Source organism: Chelonoidis abingdonii, chromosome 17, assembly GCF_003597395.2.
Source record: "Chelonoidis abingdonii isolate Lonesome George chromosome 17, CheloAbing_2.0, whole genome shotgun sequence".
NCBI classification, from domain to species: Eukaryota; Metazoa; Chordata; order Testudines; family Testudinidae; genus Chelonoidis; species Chelonoidis abingdonii.
Genome location: NC_133785.1, coordinates 25,971,288 through 25,988,135, shown reverse-complemented (window position 1 = coordinate 25,988,135; position 16,848 = coordinate 25,971,288). Strand labels below are relative to the sequence as shown.

Sequence of the window (16,848 nt, the reverse complement as noted above, 5' to 3'; positions counted from 1 at the left end):
TTCTAGGGTGGTGGCAGAAGTTTTGAGAACTAAAATAGTTGATGCATAGACTTTCTAAATGCATGATATCTAGTTTAAAATCATCCTCTGACATCAGATTTAAATGAATTCTTCTCTATAATCTGTATTTTCTCTGGTCTTGGTGTAAGGTGAAGCAGTACACCTTTTACAAACAAAGTGTCTTGAAAACAACATGGGATAAGTTGCTTAAGTCTGAAAATAAAATGAAAATGAAGAGTAAAAAAATAGGGTAGAGTAACAAACTAGGGCTTTCACGGGGTGGTACCGTTAGAATTCAGATCCTTGTCTGAGTAGGATATAAATCAGGTTTGGTTTCCTCATATCTTCTTGTGGATGCTTCCATGTGTTTAAAATGTCTGTCTGGTAAAGAGAGACCCTGGATTAGATTATCATTGATACAGCAGGTTGAAATTGAAAGGCATTGCAGCAGAGCATGTCTGGGAAAGTTTTTTTGTGCTGTGCCTGACTCTCTAGGAAGTACTATCCTATCTCTTTCTTTTATGAACTCTGAACTTTCGCTTATTGGGAAGTTTAGAACTAGACAGTCCCTTCTTCCAGTGCTGTATGTAAGTGTCTAGAGAAGCCTATCAAATGAATAGGATGACTATAGTCACCATGAAAAAGTTTAATGGATGAGGAGTGAAGGGAGAGACTTGTCTTGGCAAAGTAAAATCTAAGTTTTTGGAAACTGCCTGATTAGAGAGATAGGGACCAAACCTGAGTTCTTTAATATAAAATAAAGGATGAGGACTAAAGTTGAGCAGGTGGAAGATTGAGTTGCCAGTGTGAATCCCCCTCTTCTCCATCTTTCCTTTTTACCTATTTTCTCATGGTTCAGTTTCCTTTGGAAACTTTTCATCTCATGTTTTATTCAGGAAACTTCCATCAGTTTGAAGTCAAAACATTGACTCCTCAGTGTTGCTGCTTCACGTCAGTATAGTTCAAATAGTACAGATTCAATCATTTTCCTTCTTGAAAATTGTAAAGGATGAAATCTGATTCTCAGTTTCAAATGGTTACTTCATACAGCTGGAACAAATGTACGTTGACGTTTTATTACAGTAAGTAATTGCGAGCACTGTTTATAACAATACTTTTTATCTCCACAATTTCCTTCTTAAACTTCAGCATGCAGCAGATTTGGAGAAGAAACAGAATGAGACTGAAAACAGAAAACTGCTGGGAACGGTTATCCAGTATGGCAATGTTATCCAGGTATGCTGTGGCCCTGTTCACACTGTCTACTCTGTAAGACATAGCTCTGTAGGGTCTTACCTGAACCACCAAGGTACAATTATACTTCAAAATAGTGGAATTTCAGTATCTGAGTGTGTTGTCTTGCAAGCCATGACTGGGTTACCCAGAAGCATGGTACTCTGAAGAAAGAACTACATTTATGGTTTTGTATGCTGTGAGAGATTCTAAAATGGAGACATTTTTATCTTGCTATAAATGTTGCCTTTTTTAAGAGCACCATCTGAATGCTTTAAACTAGAATACCCCCCCCATACAATTGCCTGGCCTTGACCTGGCCATGTGGTAGATGGCAAATACACAGTGGTGTACAATTCTGTTCAACGTCTTTCATTTTATCCTCACTTTATCCCCCAAATGCTGTACAGCACCATCTAGTAAACCCAGTGCAAAACAGAAGAACCAAAATAATCAACTCACCAGTACAACGATAGTCTACCCTAGACAAGGGATTTGGTGCAGTAGACCTCAGGCAAGTCACCCCCACTTGATGAAGATGGATTCCCAGCGAATGCAAAGAATAGCGATGAGTCGGAAACACCAAGAATAAGATGCTGAGGAAGTGTTGTAATAATAATCAAGGACAAGCCTTGTCGTGCCTTAAATGCAGACAGTGAGGGACTTAGACCACCACTAGTAGAGCATTCAGCAACTCAGGGTTCTCTGATCTCTTTTGGGGACCGAAAGCAGATCCACTTCATCTGATCACAACTGCCAGGTGGAGGTGTAGAGCAAGAGAACTGTATGCATTTGGATCTAAGATTATATACGACTTTTTCTAAACAAATACTTGGAATTGTATCCTCTGATCATACCATCAGCCAGAGTAGGATTGTAGGGAGCAAAGGTAACAGGGTTCCTTTCTCTCCTCCTGTAATGAGAAGGCAAGCAGTCCTGTTCTGCAGCTATTACAGCATTGGGAACAACTTCAAGACAAGTCTTTTAAAGAATTCACTACAGTAATCTAGCCTAAGTGTAAAATTAGAATGATGAAAATCTTTGGCAATGTCTTCATCTGAGAGAGGGATCTGTCTGTTTTTAAGGTGAACAAGAAATTGCAATAAGCATTTCTAACCAGTCAATGCTCCATACCAAGAGCAGTTGTGAGTAGGAGAGGAAGGATTAGATTTGTATCGGTAAATGTTGGTAAACATTGGCTTCACCATACACACCCAAACCAACCAAAATGTATTTCCATCGATAATAATTGAAATTTACAGATAGGCAAAGTAAGAAAAATGCTGCTAGAGAACTTATTCAAATTTAATTTAAGATGTTTCACTTTGTATGCTTTGACCTGTGATGTTGACAACTTTAACAGTTGTAAAGCTTTCATTCTTTGAATCTCAGTGTCTGCTGTCATTAAACAACTATTATCTGACCTGCCCTGTAGTTTCCCCCACTGTGAAAACTTAAATAGATAAAAATAAAAGAAAATACTTAAAAATAAACATTGCCATTATCCATTGACATGTATTTTAAAAAAAAAAAATTCTGCCCAGCCTAATTATGAGGAATACTCCAGTTGTGTAGGAGCCTTCCCAATGGCAGATGACTTCTGTGAATAATGGGCCAACAGGCAGCAAAAGGCTTCCAAACATCCAAAGTTAAAAGCATTGTCTTGCTTTCATTAAGATTCAACCCTGCTATATTTAATCCAAATCAACATGTAAGCTAGGCAATGGGGCTGCTACGAGATGGTCCGTTATATCCTATAGATATGTATCACCAGTGCAGTGAGGTTTATATATGATGTCTCATGGCATATTGAAACAAAAGGATAAAACGGCACCTCATAGGGAGAGAAGAATTGTTCATAGCTAACCTCATTAGTCTCCCATCTCAGAATGAGCACAGCCATTTGAGAGAAGCCTCACCCATCCGCCTGAAGGAAAACAGTTTTGTCACCAATAAATATCTCATAGTCCTTGGTATCTGATTACTGAAACATAGAGAATAATTTGCAAAGGCAGTTCTCTGTTATCTCTCATTAGTGTGATATGGACATTTACACAAATGGAAGCTGTTCAGTGCCATAAACCAATCTAAAGCCTACTTAAAAATATATTCAAAACAAGAAATCCAATTGTCTCTGGATTTGTTATGAACAGTGTAAGTATTCAATCTTAGCATCAGAAGTTAATTTCCGTGTATTATGGTCAGACTCTCAGACTATTACGTAGTTTTTAGTCAATGTTAATCAAAGGAAACATATGTCTGCCTTTACAGAAACAAATTGTAATTTTTGTTCTAGCTGCTCCACTTAAAAAGTAACAAATACTTGACAGTAAATAAGAGGCTTCCAGCTCTGTTAGAGAAGAACGCTATGAGGGTGACCCTGGATGAAGCTGGAAACGAGGGTTCCTGGTTCTATATACAGCCTTTCTACAAATTGCGTTCCATAGGAGACAGTGTAAGTGCAGATGAGCATCAGAAGACGATGCATTATTTGGTGTAAAACACAAAGAGTTTGTATCAGTTGTTTCCTTACTTTTGACTAGTTAAATGCACAGGTTTTTATAGCGTGTAATGTTAACGGCCGCAGCCCTTTTCCTGCGCTGAACAGTGTGGGAGGAGAATCACTATGGTAACTACTGATCTGGAAATGAGGAACTATTAAGATTGGAAGGAATAAGGAATCTAAATACAGTAGCCTTGTAAATCCCCACAGAGTTCAAAATGGCATGAAATGTAAAGTCATCTGAGTAGCTTTAGAAGAAATATAATTAGTACGCTGGTTCATGGTGCAGTAGTTATGAGTCTTTCCGGTTCCATTATGAATATCTCTTGTCAAGAATTTTATCAGAATTAGACTAAATGGTTGCCTTGCTTGTGGGAGGTGTGGAAGGTTGTTTGTTTGTTTGAGTTAATACCCTAGTTTTTAATCTCTGGAGATCTCCATTGTGTTCCGACGTTGGATACATAAGAATGAATGTGGTCGTCATTCCATAATCCCAAGTAAATGATTTTCTACCTTGCAAAGCCATGATGGACTTGGGCATGACTCATCAGCTGAAACTCAAGAGAAGCCAAAGACTTTAGTATGCTGTGCAGTGCAGTCCGGTCCAACCTGATAGAGGGCACCTAAACAGAGTAGATTCCATGAAATAGAGCATAGCCATATCCATGTAGACTAAACTGTTCACTTCAGTATGGTTGTCCCACCACTACGTGTAATACAGCCTTAACTGAATGTCCTTGTTTTTATTTCATTATTACGGGAATAGTACCTTGAAGATTAATGTAGTTTGTGTTCAGTTAATTTAAAAAGAAGAAACTTCATATAAATTCAAGTAATGTTCTGCTTTCTCTGTATTGAGGGGAATTCAAGTCCCTCACCTAAGATTTTTGTTATGGATTTTTTTTTGGGGGGTGGGGTGGGAAGAGTGAGGGCTTCAAGTAAGATTGGGAGGCTTTGGATAAGAAACTGTCTTGGAAGGAAAGTATAGGATACATGGGATCTTCATCCTCCATGATAAAGTGCACTTTGCTTACCACACTTGACTGGACCTCATTAATTGAGAGTAAACATTGTAGGTTAGGACCCATTAACTTGTCATGGAGGAGGAGAATCTTTCTGATGACTTTTGTTTTTAGGAATTAATTGTTAGATGTTAGATGCTGAAATGATTGTATGGAAGACAAAGACTTAGTGGAAATTGTAGTTTTCCTTTATATGCCACTCAGCCCAGTTGTGTAGGTGTATTTAAACCTTAAATAACTCTGAATGTTTTAAACATCCATTTTCTTCTGAAGTTGTCAAGTTTTTTTTTTTATAAAGATACCAGTGTGTCTCCTTTTTTTTCTGCATGAAACATCTCTAAACTGTAAGCAAATGGCCTAACCTCATTGCTTACACCCAGAAGAAGGTAACTCTGGGGACCATTTCTGAATCTGATTGCAAAGTCCTTCTCTTCAGGTTGTCATTGGAGACAAGGTGGTCCTGAATCCTGTTAATGCTGGCCAGCCCCTTCATGCCAGTAGTCACCAACTGGTTGATAATCCTGGGTGCAATGAGGTAAGTGTAAAATAAACCAAAAGCTTGGCCTATTGGTGCAGTGGTGACACAGAAATTTGGTGTAAATAGAGTTGGAGGGGGCCTTTGGAGTTCTCGGCTAAACTAAGGAGCATGCGTGTTATGGAATTGCCACTTACCAATATACAATATAGAGCGTATACTGCATTGCTGTCCCATCCTGTTAGTGAAGTAGAAATACTACTAGCTCTGGACACAGTGTTTCTCACTTCCTTCCTAGTGGGCAAACAGCTGGGCGGGGATTGGTAAGAGCAGGTCTGTTAGGTAAATAACAGGCTATCTGAACAAAGATGTGAGCGTTGCCTGTTCTGCCCAACTGCTTGGCTGTAAGAACAGAGATAAGTGAAATGTACTTTTTGTGCAAAATCTGCCATCCTCATGACTGGAGCTATGTTTGCTGTCAGTTTGGTGGCAGTTATGAAAATTTTTAAAAAAATAGTTTTGGTCAAACTAAGTCTGAAAATTCTGAAATGTTTTTGGTGAAACGATCCTGTTTAATCAATCTGAAAGAATGTTGAGAGCAGAAGGCTGGGTTCAAATCCCTGCTGAGAGCAGAGATTCAAACCTGGGTCTTCTACATTCCAGGAGTGCCCTAACCACCAGGCCAGGGTATTCTGGGTCAGGTCAGGTCTCTCTCAATCTTTCCTGTTTGAAGCTGGTTCACTAGTCATTGTGTCGGAGAGAGAGAATGGTTAGGGCACTTGCGATGTGGGGCACCCTAATTCAAGTCATTGTTCAAATAAATTACTTACATAGTATGGAACAGTTCCAAGGGGACAGATTGCCTATAGCAGTGGTCCCCAAACTGTGGGGCACCCGCCCCCCAAGGTGCAAAGGGGCCAGGACCAGCCCCCGTGAGGGGACAGGGTGGTAATGCCATCAGCCTCACTCTGCCCCCAGCCCCTGCCCTGGCTGCAGCCCTGATCTGGGCTTGGGCCCCTGCCCTCAGCCTATGACCCCCTGTTCTTGGCTCCCAGCCTAGGGGCTGGGGGGGAGTGGGCATGGCCACTTTCTACTACTGGTAATGGGGAGGTGAATGCAAGAGGATAAATTTGGGGACCACTGGCCTATAGTCTGGTCATTAAAGCACTCAACTGGGAAAGGAGAGATTAAGGTTCAGTTCACTGCTCCAGAGTGAGAATTTGAACCTGGGTCTCCTTCGTCCCAGGGAAGTGTCCTAGACAGTGAGCTAAAGGTTTACAAGGGGAGAACCCCAGCCACTTCCGTTGTTTCTGTGATTCTAGCCTGATTTCTTTGTTCTACCCCCACCCCCTGGTCAAAATTATTTGGTTAATTAGTGTCAGATTTATGAATAGTTTTTTGGGTCAATCAAGACTGCCTTTTTTGGTGAATAAATTATTTGTCTGAAAAGTGTCACCTAGCTCTATTCTTGACATAGCCAGATGAGGTATCCATGTAACAAGTTATCTTCGGCAGGGTTGAGTGCAGGCCACAGGCTTTCTGGATTGGTGTTTCGTTTCATACAGTAATAAACAGGGACTGCAGTATGCTGTTCAGATTCTTTTTCCACTGTAAAGAAAAAGGCAGCACTTGGCAGAGTTTTATCATACTTCTAGTGTGACTAGTGATACTAGTCTTTGTTCTAGGTCAACTCTGTGAACTGCACCACAAGCTGGAAAATAGTTCTTTTCATGAAATGGAGCGATAACAAAGATGATATTTTAAAAGGGGTAAGTTTGGAAACTTATCTTGCTGCTGGCTTTTTAATGGTATGATGTCTTTATTGTCTCGTTCGTGTTGATCATTCTGTCTTGGCTTTGACAGGGAGATGTGGTAAGGTTGTTTCATGCGGAGCAGGAGAAGTTTCTGACTTGTGATGAGCACAGAAAGAAGCAGCATGTCTTCCTGAGAACTACAGGGAGACAGTCGGCCACTTCTGCAACTAGTTCAAAAGCACTGTGGGAAGTTGAGGTAAGGACAGCATCTCTGAGGCTGTACAAGTGGATTTACTGTAACAATTGGTGCTTTTATTTAAAACGTTGCTCCACAAGATTTTTTTTTTTTTTTTTTTTAAGTAAGACTTCTTTCCAGGTTTTGAAGTTTCAAGACCAAAAAATGCCATTGTTTACTAGCATGTCTGCATTTTTTTTTTCAATATAAAAACATGCTTTTGACTTTGTAACGCTGCAGCAAGGTGCTTTCCAACTACCAGTTCCTGGCAATGTAGAAAAAAAGAATGAGCGGTGTCAATAAATGCCTTATTTACTCATAAGAACATAAGAATGGCCATACTGGATCAGACCAAAGGTCAGCCCAGCCCAGTATCCTGTCTACCAACAGTGTCCAATGCCAGATGCCCCAGAGGGAGTGAATCTAACAGGGGATGATGAAATGATCTCTCTCTTGCTGTCCATCTCCACCCTCTGACTGACAAAGGCTCACCAACCATTCCTATTCTAACAAAGTACTAATTATTTCTACTGCCTTGCTGTATGTGCTGAACACATCCATGTCCAGTGTGGAATACTGTAGGTACACATAACCTCCTCTGATGGGAAGTTAAACCCGTTTGTTAGTCTCTGTCTCTGTGGAATCAAACCATCTTATTAGTGTCTTAATTTAAAAAAGAGAGAGAAAGGAGGATGACTTCAATGTCTTGGCCAACGTTTCACCTATTAAACAAACAAACAAAACTTTGAGATGTTTAGGTTCTGGAAACAGATACATATGCTTAGGATAATTTTTTTGTTTTAAAATGTAACTTTAAATGACATGCAGCCTGCCTGCGTGAATGCTACAAGTCCCTCTGAGTGGAGGACAGTTATTTTTCCCAGCAGTGCAGCCACTTAATTCAAAGATTCTTTCAGCTGTGCTCCAGCTGGGAACCTGTCTAGAGTCCTAGTTCGATACTTTTTCTTGGGAGGAGCATGAGCATTAATATGGAGATCTAGAAAACTCCCTTCTTTGGGAAAACACTGTTAAGTTTGAAACAATTCTACTCTTTTTTTCTCTTGAGACTAAAGTGACTATCAGGGAAAATAAGAGAATCTTGCCTGACTTTTAGTAAGTTTGTTCAGTTCTTCTGGTTCAACCCAATACAAGCTTCCAAAAAAACCTCCTTTTACCACCTTTCTGCCAATATATCCCATTAGCGCTTTGTCTTCATTCTTAGAAGGCTCAACATAGAGCACAAAACCATAGTCAGTTTGTTAACCAAACCATCGTCAGTTTGTTAGCCAACAAATCCAGCGACTTGGAGATAGCCATGAAAGTAGAACTTTAAAAATCCAGGTGTGCACCAGTGGCTGTATTGGACACGTCCATTTGGGATGCATCCTTGGTGGTGGCCTCCATACTGACTGGTAAATGGTATCTTTTTCTTTTTTTTTTTCTGAGCTCCGTCACATTCTGCCAATGTGTGATGGTGTGCCTAGCATCTGTTAGCCAGAAGCTGGGAATGGGCAAGAGGAGATGGATTGCTTGATGATCACCTGTTCTGTTAATTCCCTCTGGGGCATCCGGCGTTGGGCACTGTTGGAAGACAGGATACTGGGCTAGATGAACCTTTGGTCTGACCCAGTGTGGCCGTTCTTGTGTTCTTACATGACTGAAAGTGAAATACCTCAGTACTCACCTGAGGGGCAAGCCACTGAAATGCAGAATATTGCCCCTCTCTCTCTGCAGGTGGTGCAACATGACCCTTGTCGAGGTGGTGCAGGATATTGGAATAGCCTGTTCCGGTTCAAACATCTTGCTACTGGACACTACTTAGCAGCAGAGGTAAGTATCATGGGGAGGACCCATAAACTCTGCCTCTTCTCCTCTGGTGCTGTCTTCCTTTATCCCTTCCCAAAAAACTGTGGTTTCCTAACTGAGGATTGAAAACAGATTAGTGAACGATCGCTAAGTAGAATTAGTATCACTAAGGATGAAATTATGCGAGAGCAGGTAGTATCAAAGTGCCAGACCCATGAAACAAGATATTTTCTTGAAAGATGCTTGGAAAATCCACTGCACTACAAGAATGACCATGTGTGTCTACCCTTTTTGTTCAGGATAGGTGGTGACTTCTTTTTGTTAAAAAGAATAGACAATAAATGACACGATTTTATGTAAAAAATTAAAATCAAGATAAGCTCATTAATGGGAGAGTGAATTATACTGTGAATGGCTGGAGAACCTGTTGCTATGTTTTGGGGGGAATAAATTAAATGCATTGCTGGATTGTCTGGATTTTTTGATTTCCAAACAGAACATAGAATTGTTCATAAAAGAGAAGCTAAGAGTTATAGAAGCCTTCTAGGAATTGTCATGAACATTTACCTATCCAAGCATTTTGGAAGGTGAACTGTTAATACCTGTGAATATTCACTGAAACTAGCTTGACTCTGTTTCTTGAAACGTGTAAATGAAGACGAGCGTATTTGTAAAAATAAGATGCTGGGGATATGGCAGGGAGGTTGGAATGAAGAAAGGCAATATAGCCCATCATGGTGAATGCATGAGTTCAGTTGAAAAAATCCTACTTTATGCTTTTCTAGTAAGCAGATTGCAAAACACTTAGTAGCATTTTGCCAAGTACAAAATGAATCAACAGAACCAGCGGATTATAGAGGTTGCTTAGCAAATCATGGGCTGTGAAAACATGGAGACTCACTCATGTAAAGGTACAATGGGAGAAATTGGTGAATTCGTGCATATTATGGCAAAAATAGTTTTCATCAAAGGAACATTTCAAATGATGACATGATCAAGATTTTTTTGCAACTTGTAGCTACTTCTAAAGCTGGTTGAAATGTTTAGAAATTTAATTGTGATTTCAAAATTTCAAAGCTTGACACAATTTTCACAAAATTTCCTTTCTTCCCAGCTTTAGTTATATCCTAGTTGAGTCTCATTTGCAGGTTTGCTGATTGCTTAATTTTGTTCCTGGCTATACAACTGCGTGGTTTATTTGTGTCTGTTTTTTAAAAGTTGATTGCATTGTAGATGTGTTTATAGATTCTGAGGCCTGAAGGGACCACTGGGGTAATCTAATCTGATCTCCTGTGTAACACAAGCTACAGAAATTCCTGAAAATCATTCCTAGAAAAACATCCAATCTTGGTTAAAAAATTGTCACTGTCAGTCCACCATAACCTTTAATAAATTGTTCCAGTGGTTAATTACCTTCACGGTTAAAAATGTCTGCATTATCTGCAGTCTGAATGTGTCTATCTTCAACTTCCAGCCACTGGATCTTCTTGTACTTTTGTCTGCTAGACTGAAGAACCCAACATTGTGTATTTCTGTAGAAAAAGGTGCATCTGCTACAGAATAAGCTCCGTCTCCCCGAGGAATTTTATACCGGGGTTGGGGGTGGAAAACTAAACTGTTGACTTGCCTGTGATTGTGTTTCATCAGGTAAACCCTGACTATGAGGAAGATGGCCAGGAGTGTCAATCCTCAGTAAGTATAGGCAAGACTACAATTTCGCCCCTGATTAGGAAGGGTTGACTCAAGCCCTGGTATCTGATTGGCAAGTGATACAAGGCATTTCTGCTACTAAAGAAAGTTGAAATTAAGCATAGATGGAAGGTATTGCATGCAGTGCTCTATCCTGAGTACTGAAGATTGGTGTAGTAGGCTTTAGGGGATGTTGAAGAGCTGTGCACTTCTAGGAGCTACTTAAGAATTAAGCTACCTATCAGAATAGCATCTGAACCATTTCTCAGAAGGCTGAACTCTTCCCCTCTTTGTTGCTCTTCAGACTTGGAGAAAGAAAATGCAAGTTTCAGAAGATGAGATCTGATACCAAATATCCTGAATGCTGTCTTTGTCCTGGGGGCCAAATGAAATGGTTTATTTCACGAATGAAAGTTATCTCTAAGGAACAATTTCTCAGATGTTAAATTAGGAATATTAGTTGGCCTGTCACCTTGTCTGTATATGAAAGTCATCTAAAATGGTAGCCATTTAAAACTCAACATTTGCCACCAGATACCCAAATGTAACTCATTTTCTTGTACTGCTTTGTAGCAAATGCTGACCTCCTGGCAACACTGTTTAGTACATATTCTGGATAGTGAAAACCAACTTATATCTTAACTTTCCAAGTAAACACTAATGGTTTCTAGTACCTCTTTGGAAATCAGAAAAGACTTTCATTTTTACCACTGTTGTTACATAAAATGAGCTCAGGTGTTGATGGAATCTTGGAGTAAAATCTGATAAGTGGTTTCTGGTTTTCTGCTTGTACCTCTTCACCACCAGGTGGCGAAAATAAACCATAAACCAGGGCTTGGCGACCTTTCAGAATTGGTGTGCCAAGTCTTTATTTATTCACTCTAATGTAAGGTTTCTTGTGCCAGTAATAAATTTTAACGTTGTTTTTTAAAAGTTATCTTTCTATAAATCTATAATATATAACTAAACTATAGTTGTATGCAAGGTAAATATGGTTTTTATAATGTTTAAGAAGCTTCATTTAAAATTAAATTAAAATGCAGAGACCCCCCCCCGAGACCAGTGGCCAGGACCCGGGCAGTGTGAGTGCCACTGAAAATCAACTTGTGTGCCACCTTTGGCACACGTGCCATAGATTGCCTACCCCTACCATAAACAAATGACAAGAGCATATAATCTCTTTCTAACATACAAATATAGTTTAAACTCCTTTAACTTAGAGATGGTGTTAGCAACCTAACCTTATTTTGGTACAGTAACTTTATTCAAGCCTAAACCATTCTCAAGACTGCAAGTTTTTCTGCACAGTATCTGCCCTGGCTTTCTTTCCTTATCCCTCAATTAATGATCAGTGCAGAGGTTTGATTTGAATGAGCATGAATAATATGTCCCAAACTGCACCCTTCAACATTGCAAGGGATCCATTGTATGAATTTTGCAATTATGCTTTTGTAGGTGAAACTTTAGTTCGGCGTGGATGTAACAATCTTATCTAAGATCTCTCACTTTCTATTGCCTATTGTTTGCTGCACCCTGGTCTGTAGCTTTGCCATAATGTCTAGAATTGATTAATATATTGCCTCAGGTGCCAGAAAGATTGAAGTATATGAACTTGCAGCATCTGCTATGTTTGGAGATCAACAAGAGGTTTGGTGAAGACAAATGAAGGTTTTGAGAATTCAATACACGTGTAGAGTAGATGGAGTCTCAACTGATGGTTTCCAAACAGACTGAGTATATAGTTGCATATTTTTTTAAATGCGAATCACCAATTTGCATGTCTAGTCCATATAGTTACCGTCATATTACTGAATGACAAATCAAAACTGTAAATATCTCCACTTTGTAGCCAAGTTCACGTGCTACTAATAATCACAGAATATTTTGACGTACATGTGTAACACTGTAAACATTCTGTAGCTTTCATACAATCCTAGCTCTTTCAATTCCTCAAGCTCAGATTTTCAAAAACAGATTATTTTAAGTTTAGGCTCATAACTCTGACTAAGGTCTCTGACTAAGGTCTCTGACTAAGTTGAGGTCTCTGACTAAGTGGCCTGATGTTCGCCAGTACTGAAATCCCAGCATTTCCCACTGAAGTTCGGAGGAGTTGTTGATTACTCCACTTGTCCCTGAGTTTTGAAAGTCTTGGCTAACATCTTTACCTTGTTGATTGGAGATTCCTGCTGATGTCCCCAAGAAAGATCTTAAAGGAAGAGTGAACCACAGCTTTTCCTCATATTTTTTTTTTCCTCTCGAGCTTCAGTTTTTCTGACTTTGCTACTTTATACTTTTCAGAGTGGTAACCGTGTTAGTCTGTATCAGCAAAAACAAGGAGGAGTCCTTGTAGCACCTTAGAGACTAACCAATTTATTTGGGCATAAGTGGGTTTTAGCCCACAAAAGTTTATGCCTAAATAAATTTTAGTCTCTAAAATGCCACAAGGACTCCTTGTTGTTTCTGCTTTATACTGTAGTCATCCAAGTTCTTGTTCATTTAACAAGTGTTGGTGATTTCACGTCTCAATGCATTTATAATGCTGAATTCATTAATGAAAGTGTTAACCTGGGTCAACACTTCATATTGTGCTAGCAGATATTGTTGCCTTGTTTTTTTTTGTTGTGCATTGGACACATTTGAATGTGCAAGCATAAATGCCATGAACTGAGGTGAAAACTACTAGCTGGCTATCTTCTTGGTTACCTTTTTTTTTTTTTTTTTATTTTGTCAGTGACTGACAAGTATAATTCTTTTTCTGCTGTTGGAATCTATTAGATACAGTTGATATTGACAATGTGACTGGGAAATAGAATTGCCAGCTGTCATTTTTGCTGCTTAGAAAATATTTATTTAAAGTTCTAGTTATCAAGTAGACTTCTGAAGCCCTTCAGCAGCAGCCTTTAGGGTAAGGCTCTTGTGAGACATGGATCATCTGCAGCAAGAGTCTGAAGCTGATCTGGGTTTTCAGTGCATTGAGGTGAATGTTTGGCAATTTGAGTGTATGTTCTGGCACTTAATGTAAAAAGATGTAGACACGGGATTACTTAAGAATTATTACATTATAACCCAGAGATGCTCAAAAGTTACCAACAGCAGACAAAGTGAAGAAATGTGTTTGGCAAAAGCAGTTAATTGTCAGTTTTATTTCTGTCCTAAAGCACAGCTGGAGCTTCTGCCAGTACCAGCACTTGGAGAGGATGATATTTGTGTGCACAAATTATGAAACAGATTGATATAATGCTTGGCTTTTCACGCAGGTCTGACAATTCTTGGAATAGCATTTCTGACTTCATTTGATTGGATTTTTTCCACAGACAGATCCTGACCAAGATGCATCCAGAAGAGGGTTGAATAATGTTCAGGAGAAGATGGCTTACTCTTTGGTGTCGGTACCTGAAGGAAATGATATCTCCTCTATCTTTGAGCTGGACCCCACCACTTTGCGAGGAGGAGATAGTCTTGTCCCGAGGTATGATATTAAATGCAACAGGTTCTCACTGTTTACAGGAGTACCCAGTTTGAGTTGAATATTCTCCTTGGATGTTGTTTCTGCTAGAACCACTAGCTGTTGAAAGATACAGACGCTCTAACATTTTTTTTTTTTTTTTAAGATTACAGAAAAAAACTTCACTGTTTTTTTCTCTTCCAAGTTAATTAAAAGTATTAATAGTAATAATACCTAGCAGTTACATGGCACTTCATCAGTACATCTCCAGGCAGTTTAAAAAGGAGACGACAATATCACTATCCCCACATTACAGCAGGGGAAACTGAGGCGCGGAGTTGACATGATTTACCCAAGGTCCTGCAGCAGGCCAGGGCCAGAGCCAGGGATAGAACTCAAGTCTCCTGAATTCATGTTCATGTGAATTCTGCATATTGCGCCTCAAACTCAACAGTGTTATTTTCTAGTAATCAAACATTTGAAAGGCACTATTGATTCACTACATGCCTTACAGACTTAGTTAAGACACATTGCGTGCTCCAAAGACCAAGTAATCTGCTTTTTAAAAAAAAATAAATGCATTTTGTCTAAACTGATTGATTGTGACCCTGGAGAACAATGTACTCCACGTGTCCTATTTAGTAAACTAAATTGAGTTCCTTTCAGTGAGTGTCTTGTATGGCTTTCAGAAGTTGTGCAGGTGCAGTTATGTGATGGCTAATACTTGCTTTGTAGCCATTCTCTTGCATTGTACTCTGTGTGGTAAATGCAATGCAGAGATCTGGAGGAAACCAATAGGAGTAAAGCCTTTCTGAAGCCAACACTAGGGATAAAATTATTCCACGATGGTCATCAGTTGTCACAGACACGTAGAACTTAAAAACTTAAACACCGTCAACTTTTTTCTATAGTTAGGCTTCAGGGTCTCTGTGTCTAGGAAGTTTCTTGAGACAGTGTGAAAACTATTGATGTGACTCTACCTTTAGGCATAAAACTTTTAGAGTATGTCTACACTGCAGCTGGGAGGTGTGGTTCCCATCACAGGCAGGCAGACGCGTGCTAGCTCCTCTTGAGTTAGCGTGCTAAAAATAGCAGTGTGGACATTGTGACCCAGGCAGTGGCTTGGGCTAGCCACCTGAGTCTAAACCTGATCCCCTGGAATCTGAGCTCAGGTGGCTAGCCCATGCTGCTGCCCGTGTCACAATGTCCAAACTGCTGGTATTAGCATGCTAGTTTAAGAGGTGCTTGCACAAGTCTGCCTACCTGTGCTGGGAATCACACCACTGAGCTGTGTGAGGAAACTTGAACTTGATTGTTTTACTGCAAATTTACGCAGAATATTAGTGTTAGTCACTGAAAGTGAGCGACCTTAACGGAGCTTGAGTTTTAAGTAACATTTTGTGGCTAAGTTGAAATTCCAGCTCCAAAACAAAGGGAACAAAAAAAAACTGTTCATGTAATTACAACTGCACATGGGTTTTGTGCATGCTTCCTACACACACAAATCAATGCTAGAAATTCTTCCTGGTTTGCCCTGCTATTCTAGTTCTTAGTCTGTCAGTAGGTTGGCATAACGCCCCTGGTTGTGGTTTTCGGTCTGAGCTGTGCATGAGGTTGTGACCACCAAATTTATGGAAACTTTTGACCTAACGGAAATTTAAACCAATATCTTCTGAAGTGAAAGAACTACTGACTGTCCTCTAGTCAGGGGCAGCTCCAGGCCCCACCACGCCAAGCACGTGCTTGGGGCGGCATGCTGCGGGTGGTGCTCTGCCGGCGCCGGGAGGCATGCTTGCTTGGGGCGGCAAAATGTCTAGAGCCGCCCCTGCCTCTAGTCTTTGCTGCTTCATACTATTAAATAAATATTTTGGGCATAGAGAGTGCATGTGCGCGTGTGTGTGTGAGAGAGAGAGGTAAGTGTACCCTGTGTGGCTACTTTTCTTTTTTTTATGGGAACAATTTCTTATTGTAACAGACTCTGCTAATTTACTTTCTGTGACACTTGAGCAGGTTATAGATTGTGCATGGTAAGTAGTCAAATGGTTTTCAAAGAATAAGTACTGCTTTTGGGTAGCTTTTCCTTTCCCATTTATGCACAGGAATTGTTAGAAGTTGAGCTACAGTGTGTTAAGATATAGATGCACTTTGGAGTTCAGTTTGTTCTATATTGTGAACTCAAGAGTTTTTTAACCTGTGTTGCTACTTTGGAAAGCTTTATTCTATTTACGAAACACTCTGTTTCTAGCAGAAAATAATCTGTCTCCTATTGGTCTTTCCTGCCAATGACTTGAAAATTGTACACATCTAGGATAACTGGTCAATTACATGTCTTGAAAACTGTCTCATTGTTGCAGTTATTGATTGTGTTGTAGGAACTCCTATGTCAGGCTTAGACACCTGTGTACTAACACCTGGGTTCATAGCACCAATATCCCAATTGATAAAGAAGAAGAGAAGCCTGTGATGCTTAAAGTAAGTCCTCTAACTTTAACAAATCCATCTTTTGTCTTGTGTTTTCATAAAAATACTTTAAGTATTAAAAATCCCGAGTCTTTGAGGCATATTGTTCTGCTAAGTCAGTCAAATAACACAGTGCAATATTAATGAAGACTACCTGTACAGAGTATTATAATGAAAAAGTTAAGCACTAACATTAGTTGAGTAATTGGGCTTTTTAGTTTTTGAT

The 16,848-nt window shown here is 39.7% G+C and overlaps 1 protein-coding gene across 1 annotated transcript in view; it reads left to right on the top strand.

Annotated features, from left to right (window-relative positions):
- Positions 1 to 16,848, top strand: part of ITPR1 (inositol 1,4,5-trisphosphate receptor type 1) — a 236,612-nt gene that overhangs the window by 64,016 nt on the left and 155,748 nt on the right. The window contains exons 4-11 of the mRNA XM_075073238.1: positions 1,150 to 1,236; positions 3,530 to 3,688; positions 5,195 to 5,293; positions 6,919 to 7,002; positions 7,097 to 7,243; positions 8,957 to 9,052; positions 14,032 to 14,186; positions 16,535 to 16,634. Of these exons, the coding sequence (XP_074929339.1) occupies positions 1,150 to 1,236; positions 3,530 to 3,688; positions 5,195 to 5,293; positions 6,919 to 7,002; positions 7,097 to 7,243; positions 8,957 to 9,052; positions 14,032 to 14,186; positions 16,535 to 16,634 (927 nt within the window). The remainder of the gene's footprint in view (positions 1 to 1,149; positions 1,237 to 3,529; positions 3,689 to 5,194; positions 5,294 to 6,918; positions 7,003 to 7,096; positions 7,244 to 8,956; positions 9,053 to 14,031; positions 14,187 to 16,534; positions 16,635 to 16,848) is intronic.